Raw genomic sequence first — 20,986 nt, forward strand, 5'->3', positions numbered from 1 at the left:
ACTGGTACTGCTGCTGTTGTTCCCAGGGCCGTCCCTCCCTACAGGCAGATCATGCAGACTGTGTGGGGCCTCACCTTGTGGAGGGGGCCACACCTTGTGGAGGGGGGCCTCATCTGAGGCGCACCTATGCGCTTATGTGTACATCTCTTCAGTTCAAACCCTGAACGCATATTGTCCGCCTGAGTGGACAAATAAAAATCTCTTTGAAAAAACTAGATTTAAAAAAAAAAAGAGTTCAAATAGTTTTTCATGCACCAAGAGCAGTAAAAACACTTGGTAAAAAGATCCTGACTGAGGCTTTCATAGTTCATGCATGAAAGGGTTAACGGTACCACAGCCTTTAATAATTCAGCCCCGGGGATCGGTACCCATCCCTATGCGTAAGTGATCGTCTCCCTTTACCTGTGCAGATTTTAATGTGTGTTGTAAGCCTCACTGCCCCGGTGTCTACTGTATTTCTCACACCTTTAACTCACCAATTAAAACCACAAGACTGTTTTTGACAATATAATTTTATTCAGTTAATAATAATAATAATATTACAGACACTGGCATCACTAGAACATGAAGGTCTCAGCGCAGCTCATGATGTCAGCGAGAACCGGCGATCGTACTTTCCAGCTTTAATATCCGCCTCCTTCTTGTCCTGTAAAACACACACACGATGGGTTAACGCTGATTCCATGGCAACAAAGTCATGTCACCTTCCAGACATGTTCTCAAAAGATTGTTTTATGGGTGAGCTTTTTGTGATTGTCAAGCAGCCTTTTGTCCTCCCAGCGGAAAGAGGAAGCGAATTTGAGGCTCAGCAGTCTGACAATTGCACACAATTCTCCCTTGAATTCATATCGGTGAGGATTTAGACGCTGAATCTCCATGACAATAAAGCATTTGATTCAAATATGAATGGCACTGACAAAAAAAGGGATTCAGATGCTGAGCTCCAATCCTCAGCTGAATAGCTTTCAGATCCATGATGCCATTCATTAATATAAAAATTGAAGGATTATTTAAGGCTAACTTTTGTAAAAGGTATTTTCAGTGTTTTAAATTAGCTAGTGCTGCATGGTACTACTACTGTGTGTACTGTGTTGTTCACTGGATTATATAAAGTGAAATCACTTGTGTTTTGACCTCCAGCTTGGCATCTTAGTACTCTTAATAACTGCAAGAATATTTGGGAATAAATTATTTGTCTGTTCTAATTTTGGTTTTTAAGTCTTAAAAATTCCAAAGAGACCGAAATCTGCGATTAAATGGTTTTCCAAGTGATCAATATATGTGCCCATGTTTGATGTATTTGTAGTTTTGCGCACAGACAAATACATGCCACTCAATCAATAGTAAACGGACTTAAGGTGAATACTAAATGATGGTGTAGTTATTAAACATGATGGGAAGGAGGGAAGGAAGGAAGGAAGGAAGGAAGGAAGGAAGGAAGGAAGAAAGAAGAAAGAAAGAAAGAAAGAAAGAAAGAAAAGAAAGAAAGGAAGGAAGGAAGTGATGAAGGAAGAAAGTGATGAAGGAAGGAAGGAAGGAAGGAAGGAAGTAAGTAAGTAAGTAAGTGATGAAGGAAGTAAGTAAGTAAGTAGATGCATGTTGTCTTATACCCGGTCTGTCTTGAAGAGGTAGTAAAGGGCAACGATAGGCACCACTCCAAACAGGAGCCCAGTCAGAGAGGTCTTGAATGTGGCCTTGAAGTGAGGGTAGGTGTGGGACCGGGCATACATCCAGCGATTCAGGGCCGGGTCTTCCTGTAAACACACACAGGTAAGCAAATCCATTTCAATGTATTAGTAAGTCTTTGCATTGGAGAAAAATGACATGGCAACGTGTATTTACATATTGTATTACTACAGCAAATACGTTTTCTCTTTAAACACAAGTATAAAAGATAAGGACTTTTGTGTGAGTGCATTATGACACGTGGTTCTGGTGTTGGGCAATGGGCATACTGGCTCACTGTAACATTGCCATGGACTACTAGGACACTTCATTAAGTAAATAGCCATTGTTAATGTAACAGTGTCAGTTGTGCTTTTCCTACTATGTCCTTTATATATACAGTCCATGATAAGTAAAGGACAGAAGTAGCAGTAGTAAGACAAACTGAGTAAGTCAATATTAAGTGTTGTGAGTGTAGTAGTTTCATGTTCGTCTGTTGATAAATAGGAGATATCTCGACCATGCAACTGTCAAAGGCAAGTACAAATGTATGTTAAATCATGTGCTTAACTGCTTTACCTCTTTCTCTAACACATTGCAACACTGTGGCACTTCACATAATATAAGAAAAACACAACAGAAAGAAAACAAGGACACTGCAAAGTAAAACATTGCTGTAGGTTAGCTTCAACTCTACACACATTAAGTCCCGTCTTGTCATTGTTTTATTTCATGGTAATTTTCTTACAATGCATCTTCTTTGACTGTGTCTATGTCTGCCTCAAAACACACCAAGGCGAATTGCTTGTATGTGTTAACAATAAACCTGGTTCTGATGCTAACGTTAGCATGTAGCCACTTTGAAGGGTAACACTCACAATGAGGGCCTTTCTGTGCGGGTTGTTCAGCTGAGTCTGGTACTGGAGCTTCAGGTTGGACCGTATAGCCGACCTTTCCTCTTCGGCCCGGCGGTACTCCAGAGAGAGGTTAAAATACTCGTTTGGGTCCAGTGTTTTTGGTCGAGAAGCCAAGGGCGCCTCCTTGTAGTCCGCCATGATTGTGGACGATGGAGCAAACGGGATCTCGTGAAATCTCGCGGTTACAACAGCTATAAAAGAAAGGACATGTGTGGGGCATTTCTCTTAACAGGAACCCACTAACCTCAGGGGAATACACCAGGGATTGAAATAAAGATTCCTACTTATTTCTAGTGATAAGTAGCCTATTGCGATTATTAAACAAATTACAAGGAATTTGTTGGAAGATAATAACTTAATTTACTCACAGGGGAAAAATCTATAATGAAATGTGTGAAATCAGGATCAGAAACCACGTTTATACCTTTAATATATATATATATATTTTGTTTATGTAACAGATGCACATGGGGCAAATATGTTATTTTTCATGGTCACCCAAAAAATGAATTATTATATTATTATACAAATTATTAACTTGTATACATTTACTTAAAAAAGAAGAAGCAAATATGCTCACAATACGGGAAAAACGAGACAATGCAAGTGAATATATGGACTTATTAAGACCATGTTGTGCTGCGTTAGAAATAATGCCAGGATCGTCACCATAGCAACTCCAAACAGTCTCAAACGGAACAATGAGCGCAGATAAGAAAGTCAAAGAGAAGGTCTCTCTGTCTGAAAGTGAGGATGGCTTTCAGTATGAAGAGGTTTCTCTGGGGGATGACTGGAGTCTGACGGAAGGAGAGGAGGATTTGGAGGCGACGGTGAAAGCGATCCAGGAGCGGGCAGAGGCAGCTGCTGCTCTCCGGAAAACAGCTCCCTCCACCCCGCAGAAACAGGAGGCCGCGGATGACTTTTTACGCACCTTCCTCGTCCACATGAACATGACAGAAACACTTGACTGCTTCCAGACTGAGTGGACCGAGATGGTGCAGAGAGGGGGCTTGGATACAGAGAAAATCGGTTTAGTGCCACAGGTGTACACCGAGAACCAGAGTCTGACCGGCGAACTGGAGACTGCGCAGCGGGAGATGGAGGAGTACAGGCGGGCAGCGGCTGCAGGAGCACTGACCCTGGAGAGGGTGCAGAGGAACAGAGACTTCCACAGCCTGCAGTATAAGCGCGTGGTGCAGGAGAAAAACAAGCTCATAGAGGAGATGAAGAAGCTCACCGTGCAGTGCAACAATTACGAGCCGGAAGTTAAGCGGATGAATGAGAAATACCAGACTGTGTTAAAGCAGACCATGCTGGTGGCTTTGGAGAAGGACAAGGCTTTGGGGGAGGAAGGATCAGGGAACATGACCCATGAAAAACCTCCATCACCTGCAAAGAGTGCAAGGACTCAGACTAGGTGAAGTCCCTGCAGGAGAATGGTTGAAATAAACAGTCTCATAACTTTCCTCATGAAGCCTTTTATTCCTATACAACACAGTTCATGTAATATGAAAAAACATGCTTCTATTCCAAAAACACACGTACAGTAAAGTCTAAAGGTTAAAGTATAACAATAGTTTAAATTATAGAAAGTCATCATAATGTTCATAACAATATATATATTTAACCTCCAAAATACAGGACCTCTACACAGGGGCGGTTCTAGGGGGGGGGCAGGGGGGCCCAGTGCCCCCTAACACTGACCTCTGACACCCCTGTGGCCCCCTAACAATGAAAAGTTTTTTTTTTTTAAATGTATATTTTCTGGTACTCAGGATGTTGTTGCTGTAATGTGAGATTGTGCAGACACCCTTATGTAAAGTAGAGATGTAACTGTTCATTGCCTTTTATTTTTATATAAATATGGTGTTAGTGCAAACATTGCACTATAACTTAAGCTGAAGCTAACAGTAATAACTATAAGATAAATCTGAAATAAATAAGTGTACTGAAACAAATACCAATAACTGTATTGCATTGTTTTCTTATGCGCAATTACTTCATACTGTCTAGTTCTCTTTTTCGTCCTGCATTTATTGTGCCCCCCTCAGAAAATAACTGGCCCCCCCAGTGGCCCCCCCAGTGAAATTGGTCTAGAACCGCCACTGCCTCTACCATACATCCATATTTTTCATGTGATGAAGATATATCCATTTATTTTACTGAAGTTTAGAAGCTTTTCATTCTTGTAAATATCCACAAGAGAGCAGTCTTTAGCAAGCTTTGCTCGACTTCCACAGAGTGACTATGAAATACAACTTCACCAGCAAAGAAATACTGTGTAACAGCAGGAGGCAGGAATCTGCTGAGCTGCACTCGAAGATAAACCAGAAAAGTAGCCGTGTCACTTCTGCTCATACGAGTGCTCATTTCCCCCTTTTTACAACCACAGCAATGCCTGCCAGCATGGGAACAAAGTCACGCAGGCAGTAACATTTTACAGCTAATATTGCAATTTCAACTTTAGGTCCGGGTAGACCGAAAGCCTTCAGAAAAGCCACATTAATGGATGAAAAACATTGGCTATATAAAATAAGGTAGCAAAACATTGTAAAAATAAGCAGTGTGTTCTGCTCTGACATTGCTCTGGAACCATTTTTACAGCAATCCCATTTTTGCATGACTTGTTTTTATTTTCAGATACCATATAGGATGTCAAGAAGTCCTGTTATTGTCACAGTGCAACATCAGTTATATTCTTGCAGCTATATTTCATGTGGTGCTGTTGTTTTCATTACACCATGATGCATTTAAGTGAAGCTGAAGTGTCACATAGCCTTCATCTCAGTGGCTTTGCAATCGGATTATGCAATATAAAGATATTGTTTCTCACACAGATGTTTTCTTTCTCCCCCTTCTGTCCCTTGATACTTGAGTGTGGAGATGCTGAGGGAGCTCTTTGATCCGGAGAGGCTACAGAACGTGTGACCAAGTGATTTATTGTCCTCTCCGGACCTCTAACCCGCCCTCCGCTCTGCAGCTTGAAACATCCATTTATGACTTCAAAATTCAATATGAGACCACACTCCCGGGCCAAAAAGCTCCCTCTACTTAATGTTCAGAGAGAGATTTAGCTCCATATGAAATATAAAAAAAATTCGGCCCTAGCTGTCAACCGGCAGACCTCGTGAACTTGGAAATGAACTTTGAGAAGTTTCTGAAATGTGAGCACAATGGGAACAAAAAGTAGTCCTTTCCTTACATCCTGCCACATCCTTTTGATGGCTTTCTTTATCGTACATCAGTGATGCTGACTGACGCTTATTTGGATGCACTCACTGTGCAAAGCTTTTGTCAGATATTAAGATGTGATAAATATGGAGACAGTGACAGACTGAAAGATGGGAATGAAAAGGCAAAGGATTTCTATCAGCTGCCTCTGCTACCTTTGCGAGATTTAATCAGAAGTGATTTTGTGCTGCTTTGGTCTTCTTTAAATGGCTTCTTCTGGCTCGGAAAGTGGAAGCATGTTTCTTTTCCGACCACAAACTAAAAGCACTTTTCTCCTTATTCCTCACCAGAGGTCCGTGATGCGGTCAGTAGACTCACAGACAATGACCTAATGTGTTATGCTGCTCTTTGCTCCATGATATTTCCAGACTCCATTACTCTGCTGCCCCATAGGAATGCAACTGAGGAATGCATTTCCTGTCCAGACTTGTTTTCATCTACAGTGTGTAATTAGGCCACTTTGGACCCTTTTCTAAATGTCACAGATAGTTACAGTCGATGAGGTGGTGGCTGGAGGCAGGCTTGCTATTTCCAGCCAACTTTTTATACCTCCAAGGCCCATATTACCTTTCTCCAGCCGGCCCACCCCTCCCTCCCACAGACGAGGTCACCGTGAGGTCGTCCATTGGTTTGTAAACCATTATTTAGGACTTATAGTTTGGCATTTTGGCCGTCACCATGCTTTTTGGAGCCAGAAGTCACGCGAGGGGTCGGAGCTAAGTACAGCCATATGCTAAAACAAATGCTTTTTAGGCAAACCAAAATGTTCCAATTAACTTTCGGGAAGAGAAAATACTGGCCAACAGTCAGACATTTGGACCACGTAGCCGTCCTAAGGCCTTAAGCATTCCTTGCTTTATGGTTTATTTGAACCTAAATGGAAACATCTTTTTCTAAATGATCCTCCTGCTGTATTGAGGAAGACTTTAAACTACAAATTGAGACTATAAACTCATGTATACAATGTTTACTGAGCTATAGACTTCTATACTATCACACTTCTTTATGCAACCAGTAGAGTCACCGTCTGCTTGATATCAGAAAGAGTGCGAGTTCAGGCATATTGGCTTCACTTCTCAGGTCTGAGGACACAAAGTTGTCTTCCCCTGCCTTTTTATAAGAAGTGTTCAACGTTGCGTCTCCATCTTTAATGCCTGGGACTGCTTGTGATTCCTCCCAAGCCTCTCCCTCGGCTCCTGTCAGCTCTGCCCACTTCACAGCCCGCACGACCTTCGTGTCATACCAAAGAGAAATAGGAATGAGGGTGAAAAGCCTCCTGGCTCGAGCGGAACCGAACCTGCCTCGCCTCCCTTTATCGCTCTGCCTCTGAGCCTATTTTTACTGAACTCTGCCCTGTTTATACAACTGAATCCCAGCGGGCTTTGTTTTGTAATGGAGATGAATCGCCTTAGCCTCGTTGCCTGGACGTGTTGGCTCCGTATTCCCCCGGATATCTTTTTGAAGAAATGCTGCTTTTCTCAATTCATCCTCAATTCTCTCTGCCTTCCATTTCTAATATACACCTATGAAATGTATTCACCCTGTCGGAGAGTATTCCTTCCTTAATAAATCAGCTTTCCACGGACCTATATAGTGGCTATCCGGTCGTACTCAGCAATATTCTCTGCTTTAATGTACTGAGCAGGGCAGATATTGTGGCATTGACTCAGCAGGCATCCATCATCTTCAAGCAGAGCTACGCAGATGAATTGCTCAGAGACAGAACTGAGAAAATCTGGCATTTTTCTTTCAGCTTTGTTCATCTCAGCTCTCGGCTTTAACGTAAATGTTCAGATATTTATGGCGATATTCGCTGCAGGGATTTATCTCCTGTGAATCACTAATGGTGGTGGATGTGGTGTCTGTCAAGATGAGTATCCAGCATGTCGTCGTTCTTGTAAAACCAACTTTGGTCGAGATGCTAATTGCTTTGCTTCTCTAAGGTTAAGGAGAGTCTTAAGAAACCATTTAAAATGCATTAAGTTAACTCAAAATGGCGTTGTGGCCAAGTTTAAAGCAACATTTGTGTTTCTTAGTTCCTGGCATATAATGAGTCATGTGTATCCCAATGGAAACCATTAGCAAGACCACAGCTCAAAACACTTTGAGTTCCCAAATATGAGTTATCTATTTATGATAAATTCATCACAAATTGGGGATTGTACTGTACTTACTTTTCACCTGGAAATAATGATGAACAACACTTTAATAAAACGGCTTTTTGGCAAGTAAAGGTTGAGAGGGCTGGAACACAAAAGAAAGCATGTGTAAATGCCACAGTACTCTTGATATCTCTGTGTTTAGCATCAGCACGCTGCCGTTATGGATGCTATGAAAACAACTTTGATCTAAAATAGATTTTTGCTAGCGTCTGAAATATTTTGAGCTTAGCTTTCGGTGACAGGATGAAGGGATTGCAGGTGTCGTTCTGCCTCTGGATGCAGACCGAGGCTTTGTTTATCACGAGAAGCTGACAGATTCTGGGAAAAGTCAATGAATTCTGCATTGGCCCATAAATAACCCCCCCCCCCCCCCCCCCCTTGCCGCCGCCTTACACGCTGAAAGGTCAGCAGGCTGATATATCGAGCTGACATCACTACGCTGTTACTGAGGACTTACACATATCACACATGCATCTCTGTTTGCCTGGCCTTCGCTAGCCCGCAGTGATGTGACGGAGAGAGGAAGGGAGGCTGGTGATTGGGGGAGGGGATGTCAAGCCGGAGTGACACGAGGTGAGACAGCCAACACCCTGAATCTGATCTGATGAGAAGTGAGAGGCAGATTCAGCCTCAAAGCAGGGTCACGGTCTGAGGTCAGAGTAGAGGAAAGGCCAGCAGGAATACCTCACCCTGACTCAAATCAATCACTCTTTACCAAAAAGGGTTCAGATGCTACGGGACTATCTTTACCTCACGGACTGATCTGATCATATTCCAGTTGGTTGGTTTTTATCTGTAGACTCACATTGTGTTCATGTTGGGCAGTGGTGAGGTTAAGAGAGAGTTAAGAACAGTCTATACCAGGGGTGTCAAACTCAATTTCTTCGCGGGCCACATCAGCATTATGGTTGCACTCAAAGGGCCGGTTGTAACTTTAAGACTATATCAAAATACATATATAAATATTTAATATCTATAAAATAATGTATTATATGACATTATTGCCTCTGCATTGGATTATTATCAGATAGGGTAATGACTTCATAATTAACTACGTCTAAAAGCAGAAGTCTAGGGCAAATCATTGCAAGTCTCTTCACTGAGAATGTTACAAAATGATTTAAAAAAAAAAATCTAATTCTGAGAAAATGGCAAATTCTAAGAAAAAATTAATATTTTGAAGAAAATAAGTCAAATTCGGAGAAAAAAACTTGTTCTGAGAAAAAAAGTCAAATTCTGAGAAAAAAGTCAAATTTGAGATGCATTGTGGGACATGTAGTTTATGGGCAACGTGCTTCTGTAAATCGGCATGTAACCGTATAATAAACATATTATATTCTTTGCAAGCTCTTGAGGGGCCGCATGAAATGAAGTCGCGGGCCGAATTTGTCCCCCGGGCCTTGAGTTTGACACCCCTGGTCTATACACTGAATATGAAGCGACCACTCGCAGACGTAAGGATTGTAAAGCCTACAGATCACAAATATAATTCCTTACATTTATTATAGCGCTTTTCCAGATGCTCAAAGCGCTTTAGAAATACACATTACACATATCATGCAATGGTCATGTACTGTGGACAATACCCACAGGAGCAAGTTCAGGTGAAGGGTCTTGCCCAAGGACACACCGGCTTTACAGACGCAGCAGCGGCGGGTTTCACTCCTTGATCTGATGATCATTGCACAGCGCACTGCGCCACACCGTCCATCTTCACGCCTCGAGGTCATCGAGGCGCTTTTACAAGTATACATTGGTAGTATACATGTACTGTGGACAATACCCACAGGAGCAAATCCGGGTGAAGTGTCTTGCCCAAGGACACAACGGCCTGACGCAGTGGCGGCGGTTTCGAACTGGAGTTCCCCAGCACTCCCCTCGATCTGATGATCAGATGCACAGACCACTGCGCCACACGTCCCTTTTAAAAAAAAATATAAGACAGTGTTTTATTTCGAGAGCTTTGGGTGTGCCGGTAGGAGGATTATACTTTGAAGAAAGCATTTCTCCATTGACAAGACTTGTCCCTTTCTGAATTGTTGATTGAAACAAATCCGACATGTTTCTGAATATTTGACGGTGTGGAACCAGTTGAAGTTGGACTCGAGGTTTGTAAGGTGGCTTGTGATTCAACCAGACTTCTCTTTAGCTATGTTGCATTCTCTCATGGTTTCAGCAACTAGCTTTGGTCCATCGTATCACCAAAGAAACAGAGAACTGGTTTCTGATGGATTGGAATCACCAAACACTGTTATTCAAATTGTGATGAACGTGGAAGACGGAAAGGTGTGTCGTCGCTGGGTCGCTCTGCATCATAATAGTATTGTTTCGGCCTCGGGGGTAACCGCCCCCGTTACCGAAGGACGTGTTTGTGACTTTTCCCCCACATTGCATGTTGTCTGGGATGAGATGCTCCTGTCAACAGAAACTAATACTTACGTGGTGGTGTCCTCTGCTTCAAAAGGACTGTTACCCACTAACTGCACATGAACCTGAGTGTGGGGAAACGGTGACGTATCTCTCCCGCCACAGTCCTATAGATTGAAGGCCTCCCAGTGATTCCGTTCATAGTGATTACCATCGGCTTTGTTCTGGAGGGGATGACTAAACCCAAAGCACAGCGGAAACAATGCCACACACCATTACGCCACCGCACAGACTGAGAGGATCCCCTTTGTGTCGACCACACACCGTGACACACATCAGAGTGGACTTTAATTTAACATTTGCATCACCAGGACTGGGTTTAAAGGGTGGATTTCTATTTAAAACAAGTCGGTGTAAGTGAGATTGCCTCTAAGGATGGGTGTGTGTGAGATGATGACAGGGGGCGAGTGCTGTCTCTCTTGTTGCCTCTAAATAGGAATAATTGGTCCTCAACAGAGCTCTTTTTCGGAGAAATCAGAACGGCATCCTGTGGTTGTTTGTCACCGATACAGTTTCCTGTATCTGATGGCTGGCACGACCCGTCCATATTCTCCCAGAGCGAGCTGCCGAAGCGTGTTCAGCATCAATTATTATGCTTCAGGGAAAATGTCAGGTTATAAATAACATCGTGTTGGGTTATGTCGTCCCTCTGCTCGGTTTGTCTCCGTAAAACCATAAAAACGGGACCGACGTCACGAGCTGTGGGCTTTGATCGGTAAACGAGCGGAAGATGACTCATCCCCATTCATTTAGATTAGCTTACATTTATACTCTGGCTTTTTCATCATGCAGGGTTTTCTGATGGCATCACTTTGGGGGGGGGGGGGGGGGTGTAATTTATAGCTGCTTTTATTTTTAACCCAGCATACAATCATCACAGTTTCTCTGAGAGGTGTTTTTGAAAACATCTGCCCTGCTGTAAACAGGCAGACAGATGTGCAGCCCACAAAGATTTAATTTTCTTCACATTTACGTCAGCGCCCGCCCTGCAGAAATACTCACTTCTGCTCCAGACCAAATTGCGTTTCCATTCCAAATGAATAAAAAATGAAACAAGATATTAAAATAGACAAAGTTGACTCCTGGAACAGATGGTCTGGACTACATTTAGATTGCCTTCCCTCTCTCACATGGTAATGTAAATGGGTTAAGGGACTTCTACTGAAAATAAGTTCCTGCTAGTTTATCAGTTTATTTTTTTTTCTTGTATCTCTTTATTAATTTTTTTATTTATTTGTTCTGTCTTTGTATACATGTAGGTACGTGTATGTAGTGCATGTGTACATGTGGGTATACATATGAGTATATGGGTACAAGTATTACTGTTACTATTCTTTATTCCCTTATCTATACATTTTCTTTTAATATTATCTTCTATATTACTTTACTTTTACCTATACAGGTATCTATCTTATTTATTTAGTTATTTATTTTACTAGCTAGGACCGGGAGGGAGGGAAAGGGGAAAAATAAATAAAAATATTGACTGTATAAATGTAAACTCATTGTGCCTGACTCAATAAAAAAAAAAAAGAACTATTAACCAACTGTATAGAGAAGGCTCCAGTGGAGTGCCTAATGTTTAAAGACTCAAACACCATATGTGTCTACTAAACTTTTATTGAAATTTGATACAACACAAGAAATATTTCTGCAAAAATATACCCCCAATATTCATAAGGAATCTGTGATTAAATACAACAACACGGCACACTATAATATTAATATGGATCATTTGTGGATTCATTTTAAAACATGCAGGAATATATTAGAAACTTATAATGGTAAATAAAGTATCCATTAGTGGCTGATAAGCGTTCAGGTGAAACAGTAATGATGGATGCACATATCACAATTAATCAAAGCAAGTTAGCACGGAAGATCTTATCCGAATGTCAGATTTTCACACCAGTCTTCAGATTTGGACTCGTGTTTTTCAGAGACCTTCGTAGTGTGCACACCCCTCGTCAGGCCACAATCAAAAAGAGCTTTTTATTTCCCAGCAGTCCTCTTCCTATTGGTCGGCCTGCACGTCAGCCTGTGGATCTCCCTGCAGAGCACACAGAACGTCGTGTAAATATTCATCAGATATCAGTTTGTGTGTTAAAGAATACAGCCCACACTCACCAGGACGGAGAAGGCACCGGAGCGTCCCGAGTTCACCGTCTTCGGTGGATCGAGCTTCTCCTGTCGCCTCACTCTGATCACCTGGAAGAGAAACCACAAGAGTGATGCTTCTAAAAACTCACTTATATTGGCAACCTGAAAGAAAGGATAATGAACCATTTCAAGCGCAAAGCAGGAAGTGCATGTGAATGGTATCCAACGGCTACAATCTCACTGCCTGAAACGCCTCAATTGGACTCCTTTGTTTACTTGCATAACATAGTGACATCACTATTTAGTATTTACCAGTTGCGCTCCCATTGGCTAGCGCAACATTGTACGTGATAGGCTAAGGGGCGGGGCATCTTTAAGTGGTTGACCAATCACAACAGAGCCGGCCAGCTAACCAATCAGAGCAGACTAGGCTCTGGTTTCAGACAGAGGGTGAAAAGAGGTGCTGCAGCACAGGCAGTATGAGAAGAATAAAGAGCTTTTTGAACATTAAAGCATGGAGACATGTAGAGACACTACATACTGATATACACCTGAACATCAGCAGCAGAGGACTCTTTAAAGTAGAGACACTTCATACTGATATACACCTGAACATCAGCAGGAGAGGACTCTTTAAAGTAGAGACACCACATACTGATATACATCTGAACATCAGCAGGAGAGGACTCTTTAAAGTAGAGACACCACATACTGATATACATCTGAACATCAGCAGGAGAGGACTCTTTAAAGTAGAGACACTACATACTGATATACACCTGAACATCAGCAGGAGAGGACTCTTTAAAGTAGAGACACTACATACTGATATACACCTGAACACCAGCAGGAGAGGACTCTTTAAAGTAGAGACACTACATACTGATATACACCTGAACATCAGCAGGAGAGGACTCTTTAAAGTAGAGACACTACATACTGATATACACCTGAACATCAGCAGGAGAGGACTCTTTAAAGTAGAGACACTCCATACTGATATACACCTGAACATCAGCAGGAGAGGACTCTTTAAAGTAGAGACACTACATACTGATATACACCTGAACATCAGCAGGAGAGGACTCTTTAAAGTAGAGACACTACATACTGATATACACCTGAACATCAGCAGGAGAGGACTCTTTAAAGTAGAGGCACTACATACTGATATGCACCTGAACATCAGCAGGAGAGGACTCTTTAAAGTAGAGGCACAACATACTGATATACACCTGAACATCAGCAGGAGAGGACTCTTTAAAGTAGAGACACTACATACTTATATACACCTGAACATCAGCAGGAGAGGACTCTTTAAAGTAGAGACACTACATACTGATATACACCTGAACATCAGCAGGAGAGGACTCTTTAAAGTAGAGACACCACATACTGATATACACCTGAACATCAGCAGGAGAGGACTCTTTAAAGTAGAGACACCACATACTGATATACACCTGGACATCAGCAGGAGAGGACTCTTTAAAGTAGAGACACCACATACTGATATACACCTGGACATCAGCAGGAGAGGACTCTTTAAAGTAGAGGCACAACATACTGATATACACCTGAACATCAGCAGGAGAGGACTCTTTAAAGTAGAGACACTACATACTTATATACACCTGAACATCAGCAGGAGAGGACTCTTTAAAGTAGAGACACTACATACTGATATACACCTGAACATCAGCAGGAGAGGACTCTTTAAAGTAGAGACACTACATACTGATATACACCTGAACATCAGCAGGAGAGGACTCTTTAAAGTAGAGACACCACATACTGATATACACCTGGACATCAGCAGGAGAGGACTCTTTAAAGTAGAGACACCACATACTGATATACACCTGGACATCAGCAGGAGAGGACTCTTTAAAGTAGAGACACTACATACTGATATACACCTGGACATCAGCAGGAGAGGACTCTTTAAAGTAGAGACACTACATACTGATATACACCTGAACATCAGCAGGAGAGGACTCTTTAAAGTAGAGACACTACATACTGATATACACCTGAACATCAGCAGGAGAGGACTCTTTAAAGTAGAGGCACTACATACTGACATACACCTGAACATCAGCAGGAGAGGACTCTTTAAAGTAGAGACACTACATACTGATATACACCTGGACATCAGCAGGAGAGGACTCTTTAAAGTAGAGACACTACATACTGATATACACCTGAACATCAGCAGGAGAGGACTCTTTAAAGTAGAGACACCACATACTGATATACACCTGGACATCAGCAGGAGAGGACTCTTTAAAGTAGAGACACCACATACTGATATACACCTGGACATCAGCAGGAGAGGACTCTTTAAAGTAGAGACACTACATACTGATATACACCTGGACATCAGCAGGAGAGGACTCTTTAAAGTAGAGACACTACATACTGATATACACCTGAACATCAGCAGGAGAGGACTCTTTAAAGTAGAGACACTACATACTGATATACACCTGAACATCAGCAGGAGAGGACTCTTTAAAGTAGAGGCACTACATACTGACATACACCTGAACATCAGCAGGAGAGGACTCTTTAAAGTAGAGACACCACATACTGATATACACCTGGACATCAGCAGGAGAGGACTCTTTAAAGTAGAGACACCACATACTGATATACACCTGGACATCAGCAGGAGAGGACTCTTTAAAGTAGAGACACTACATACTGATATACACCTGGACATCAGCAGGAGAGGACTCTTTAAAGTAGAGGCACTACATACTGACATACACCTGGACATCAGCAGGAGAGGACTCTTTAAAGTAGAGACACCACATACTGATATACACCTGGACATCAGCAGGAGAGGACTCTTTAAAGTAGAGACACTACATACTGATATACACCTGGACATCAGCAGGAGAGGACTCTTTAAAGTAGAGACACTACATACTGATATACACCTGAACATCAGCAGGAGAGGACTCTTTAAAGTAGAGACACTACATACTGATATACACCTGAACATCAGCAGGAGAGGACTCTTTAAAGTAGAGACACTACATACTGACATACACCTGAACATCAGCAGATTAATAAGTGCTCTTTTAAGGGATGTTTGAGGCCTAATGTCTGAATGGCACCAAAGAGCCGTTTCAATGAGCAGTTTATAGCGTAGACCGTAGAGTAAAGCGAAGTGATCAATTGAAGGGAGGAAGTCGTCCTCACATCAGGCCTCGCTGCCCAGCTGTTGCTCTGCTCGGGGTGTTGCCATGGAGACTCACCTGTAGGGGGACTCTCTTGTCGTTGCTAAGGAGAGAGTAGGTGCCGGCGCGAGATTTACGCGGTTTCTTCTTCAAGTGCCGCCTGGACCTATCAGCCTGAGGAGCACAGACACAGGGATTAGTGTGCGCGGATACTTCCTGTACACGGTGTGCTGTCTCTCTGAACACACTCGAGTCGAGGAGAATTAGGAGAACACAGGATTCCCAGAACATTTAGTTGAGCCTATTGTCACTATGCCCCTCAGATACTCTTATTTCAAGCACAAGGCAGAGAGAAATGCAGTTGTTCTGTCTTGGGCTGATCTTACTCTCTAAAATAAAATGGTAGTTTTAGATTGTTGATGTGATTGTGTACATAGAATAGAATATAATTCCTTTATTGTCATCGCACCAGGTACAACGAAATTTAAAAAAGCAATCCTCGCAGTGCATTTCCACATAAAACGAATACATATATTATCTATATAAACATATACACATTAAACATGCTCACACATCCATACATGCCCGCACATTATTTAAATACAGTTTACAATATAAAAAAACAACACAGGGATGATCTTTTGCATCTCTGATGTCGATCAGTTCATAAGTTAATACAACTATTAAAAAGTAGTGCAGTTGGAAGTTGTAACTGTTCAGTTCAGCGTTTGACGGTGTTCAGTTCTCGTATGGCTCTGGGGTAAAAACTGTTTTTCAGTCGGTTTGTCCTTGATTGAATTGACCTGTAGCGTCTACCTGAGGGCAGAAGAGCAAACAGGAAGTGTCCAGGGTTTGCTCTTCTGCCCTCCGGTAGACGCTACAGTCTATGGTACATACGCGCAGGGGGGGCGTGCCTCTGCAGGATCCCTATGCCCTCAAATGGCATATTTTGCATATTCAAATCAACTAATTTCTCTTTGGATACGGGCTGTTTGTTAACACCGGGCAGTTTTTGTATTTATTTCCTTCGAAAAGGTTTGTTCTGGCAAGAGCAGTGACGCTGAATATGCCCCCGCACGTCCCTGCCTTATATGGTCATTTTTTTACGATTCAGTGAACAAATCGCGCGGTGTCTGTGGATCAAGTCTTCCAGCAGATTCAGATGATTCAGTATGACTAAAACTTCACCAGCAACCTGTAAACCGCCCCCCGCACCGTGACTCCTCTGTGACCAACGGGCCGTGGTTTACCTGGATGAGAGTGTTCGGGAAGCCTTTGGCGGTGACGGCCCCCGGCAGGCTGTTGTGGCTCATGTGGCCGGGACCCCTCCTCTCCAACTGTCTCCTACGCCTGAACAAAACCTGCAGGGGTGAGACAGTCACAACCACATACACGACCACGGAGCAAATCACTCTCTCCACCGAGTGCTCCTCTCACCCGTGCCTCTTTACTGAGAGTCTAACTTCAAGGGGAGGAAACTGTAAGTCGTTATGGTCAGTGGCTGCTGCATTTCTCATTGATCTGCTATCGATCCACTTGTTTTCCAAATAAATGGACCGTCACTTTTTCGAAAAAGTTTCAGTTTGCCTATTAGAACTTTTTGGTATATAATAATGTTACCTCTGGGCTCTATCGATGCTTATTCCCCCTCCAAAGCATATAAAATAAAACGTTTGTTTCAAGTACTGGATAATAACTTACTCTTTTTCCATTCAGTTAATAACTGCTTCAAATATTTGCACGGCAAGGACTTGTGCTGCCATTTAAAGTGCTCACAGTGATTGCTGTTGACCTACTTTGTGATGATTAATTCTTATTTTGTTTTGTTTGGAGAACTCACTGCAGCGCAATAGCTGTACAGTTTGGAGTTGAGGGGTAATATGCACACATTGCTAGTGTTTGCAAGGGACTTCAGTAACTTTAATTGGCTGTTTTTGTAGGCAACGCTTCTATGGTCTCTCTGCCAGATAGCTGCAGTTTTTTCTGGAAGGATTGGTTTCTATATTGTACAGTACGTTTTTGTATTAGTTTCTAACCAGGAAACATAATTTTGTTTAAATGTGCTGTAATGATGGCTTTATTTATTCAAAACCCAACACAACCAACACCCTTTTTCAATTCCCCTCTGTTATGTTTCAATTTCGAGCACCATGATGTGATGTATCCTCTTATATCTGCTGTGTCGTCCACTAGACTCCTTTAGAGTACAACCTGCTCTAAACGGGATCCCTTTACAGCGAGACTAAAGTATTCAAACTAAATTGATAACCGAGTACTACAGTAGTGAGTGATACGTACCAGTCCTTCAGGTAAGGGTAGCGCACTTTGCTGCGTCTGGTCCTCATACTGAAAAGAAGAGAATCAGAGTCAACACTTATGCTGATGATATCGCAGTGTAATTAATGCATACAGACACTAGCTGCTAACTGAAAAGATGGCCTTTGCAATGTTAAAAATGTATGAATATGTGACCATTAAGTACTCAGATCCTGCACAAGTTTATTTAGTGTGTGTAAATAGTCCACTGACCCAGACAAATACATCTGAAAATATCCCAATTTATGTCCATAATTGGCAACACAAACAATCCTTCAGCATTTGAGCCGCTAGCTTTCCAAAAGAGCGCCATTTTTCTCACGAGCCAATCAGATCTGACCGGGCTTTTGGGGGTTCTTAAAGAGACAGGCGCTAAAATAATGCGATTCAGTCAGAAGGAGAATACAGGTATATTCTGATGGACAGTAGGGGTAAAGTAATGGGTTTTTATAACATTAAAGCATGTAAACACGATCTAGTAAAAACCTAAAATACATAAAAGTATGAAACTGAAAATGAGAATAACATGTCCCCTTGAAGCTAAATGTAGCATCCATCAAATCCTGCCACAATCCATCTGGCTTTCTGCTGTTCTGTGTTGTCGAGCCTCGTAAATTACTCACTTAATGTTTTCCACTCTGTTATAAGTAAGGGACCTTAGTGGGAAACTTGTGTAAATAAACCAAATGAAGCGTCTGAAAAAGATGCAGCATCGGGTATTAGTTAGATGCCACCACATGTAAAGCTCATGCTGTAATTACACAAATAACCGCGGCAGAAAAACACATATGTGGCACAAAGTCCCTCACATGGAAGAATGAAAACTCTCGCATGTGTGGGTGCAAATCCTCCTCTCGCCTCCTCACAGCTGTCGAAGCCGTTGTCCAGACGAGGGCGATTACTTTGGACAGAACATGAGTACCGTCCTCAGAAAAATGCTCACCGCAGGTTTAAAGTATAACAGCCGCAGCCACATGAGAAGACAAAGAGTGGAGCGGGAGGTTTTGTTCCACAGCGGGGTATATTTCTGTCGTGGTGGAAATACGGCTGTAAAAACCATTACAATGAGACTTTGTTTTGTTAGAAAATAAATGATACGTCTGCACAGGTCAGGATTAGACTGTACACGTCTACTGCCAGCCTGACACATGCTTGACCACCACGATTAACGTCACAGACTGGACTCACATTCCTGCTGATACTGACCTGAACTATTGTACAAGCACTGACCCACTGTGTCTGAGGGGAAACTAATAAACCAATACACTATTTGGCATTTAAACCTAAAGTAAAGTATCCAAAATCCCACTTTTTTTGTTCAATTTCATTTCTTTTCAGTTCAGTTTTCTTCCAGTTTGTCTTTTTACTTCTTCAGTAAACAATTCTGCATATTTGACATTAGAGGAAACAAGTATACAAAATGTCAACTAAAAAAAAGTAATATTCATTTCATGAATTCCTGATTGTTAAGGTATCCTGAGTAATTGTCCTTATTACAGGCAATCACATGGAGGAATTGTTGGTTAAAAGCTTTAAATCAACTGAGACAAAAGAGATGCTAAACTATTTTAGAACTACACTTTTTAAAATCACTTCTCTTTGAATGATAATCAAACAGACTTATCGTTTCATTACAGATGCAGCTCCACGTTCCACAAAGTGCTCTGCTGATCCCCGCTGGACAAAACGCTGATAATCCAGATTATGTTCACTTTCATTTGAGACAAAGGTTGCTTATTATGTCCGACAAACAACATTTATCCAACAGGCTGCACTTACCCCTGCGGAGTCACAGCAGCAGCACACATAATGACGGACACTTAATGAACACCTTTGGCTACCACTGCCCTTCTGTATTAACTATGACATCCACCTGAGCCTCTCACCTGAGCGTCTGCGGTGTGTTCGCGCACACTCAGCTCTCCCTGAGCGGCTGAGCATTCGAGGGCGTGTGACAGCAGACTGGCCTGCAGGCAGAGCAGCCAGATAGTAAACCCCATGATCCAGGCAGCGGTCCTCGAGTGCTCGCAGCGCCTGTCAGCTCCCTGCTTTATACTCTCGGTCGCTGTGCTAATGGGGAACAGATGCAGGGGAACGGGAGGCCATGCCAGCTTCACGCAGACAAACAGCCGACCACAAGCCTTCGCTCCACGCCAGCCAGCGGCCTGCGGTCCTGCAGAAACATGTCAGACATGTACAGGGGCCTCCCCCTTTAAAAAACTCTCCCCTACCCAACTAATTTAAAGAGGAGGACATTTTCCACTTAGGCTTGCAGTGTAGCTCCTGCCAACGTGTGTGTAAACTCCAGAGAGGGGATACTTGTGTTGTCAAACCCTCTGTACACGACGAATGAAAAATTGGTGGTTAGGTTCTTGTAATGTCTCGAAGAAATGCGGCATTATGCGGGGAATTAGTCTGCTGCCTCGCTGCGGATGAGTCTCTTTCCTTTCTGAATGTATACGTACAGCAGCTGTTTATACAGTGGTGCTCTGATCCAAACACTTCAATAAGGCTTTCTGAATGACTGTAATTACCCCTCAGCAGGCTTTCTCAGTGACACACAGCCGCTTTCAACACTGGCAATCCATCTCGCAGGTTTCTGTTGACGGAATGCTGGCAAGGGAATGTCAGATGTGGATAAAAAGCTTTATGACTCTATTAGAGAAACTACTCATCATTTCAGAAGGAAAACACGTGAAATGTAAACTTCACTTTCTCTTTAAGTTGCGCACATTATCTGGAGTTCCTGTTGAGCTGGTTTACTGTACCTCAGTGGGAGATTATATGGCCTTTTAAAACAGCACACCATAAAGCAGGAACCTCCTGATGGGGCATGTTGCAGATGAATAGGCACCCTGTTTCAAGGTGTATTACAGGGTGGAAACAGTGAGTGGGAGGACAGAATCTAGTCTAATGTCTTCGGGCCTCAGGCTGCGGGTCACAGGGGATCGTCTCCTGGTGGAAACATGCACTGCGGTGG

At 42.5% G+C, this 20,986-nt stretch overlaps 3 protein-coding genes across 3 annotated transcripts; 1 reads left to right on the top strand and 2 right to left on the bottom strand.

The window, feature by feature from the left end:
• Nucleotides 1–494: 494 nt before the first annotated feature.
• On the bottom strand, nt 495–2,756 carry ndufb4 (NADH:ubiquinone oxidoreductase subunit B4). The gene is made up of 3 exons (XM_034108800.1): nt 2,544–2,756; nt 1,611–1,754; nt 495–646 (listed from the first exon to the last, which is right to left on the bottom strand). The coding sequence occupies exons 1-3, from the start codon at nt 2,718–2,720 to the stop codon at nt 584–586; spliced, it is 384 nt and encodes a 127-aa protein (XP_033964691.1). The 5' UTR covers nt 2,721–2,756; the 3' UTR covers nt 495–583.
• A 520-nt stretch (nt 2,757–3,276) lies between these two features.
• LOC117465944 (sperm-associated antigen 16 protein-like) lies at nt 3,277–4,048 on the top strand. Its single transcript, XM_034109055.1, has one exon. The coding sequence runs from the start codon at nt 3,284–3,286 to the stop codon at nt 4,001–4,003; it is 720 nt and encodes a 239-aa protein (XP_033964946.1). The 5' UTR covers nt 3,277–3,283; the 3' UTR covers nt 4,004–4,048.
• Nucleotides 4,049–12,006: 7,958 nt separating this feature from the next.
• LOC117465845 (uncharacterized) lies at nt 12,007–20,428 on the bottom strand. The gene is made up of 6 exons (XM_034108894.2): nt 19,893–20,428; nt 17,989–18,036; nt 16,941–17,051; nt 15,769–15,864; nt 12,530–12,610; nt 12,007–12,452 (listed from the first exon to the last, which is right to left on the bottom strand). The coding sequence occupies exons 1-6, from the start codon at nt 20,004–20,006 to the stop codon at nt 12,417–12,419; spliced, it is 486 nt and encodes a 161-aa protein (XP_033964785.1). The 5' UTR covers nt 20,007–20,428; the 3' UTR covers nt 12,007–12,416.
• Nucleotides 20,429–20,986: the final 558 nt, after the last annotated feature.

The sequence above is a fragment of the Pseudochaenichthys georgianus genome, chromosome 20 (assembly GCF_902827115.2).
Source record: "Pseudochaenichthys georgianus chromosome 20, fPseGeo1.2, whole genome shotgun sequence".
Taxonomy (NCBI): domain Eukaryota; kingdom Metazoa; phylum Chordata; class Actinopteri; order Perciformes; family Channichthyidae; genus Pseudochaenichthys; species Pseudochaenichthys georgianus.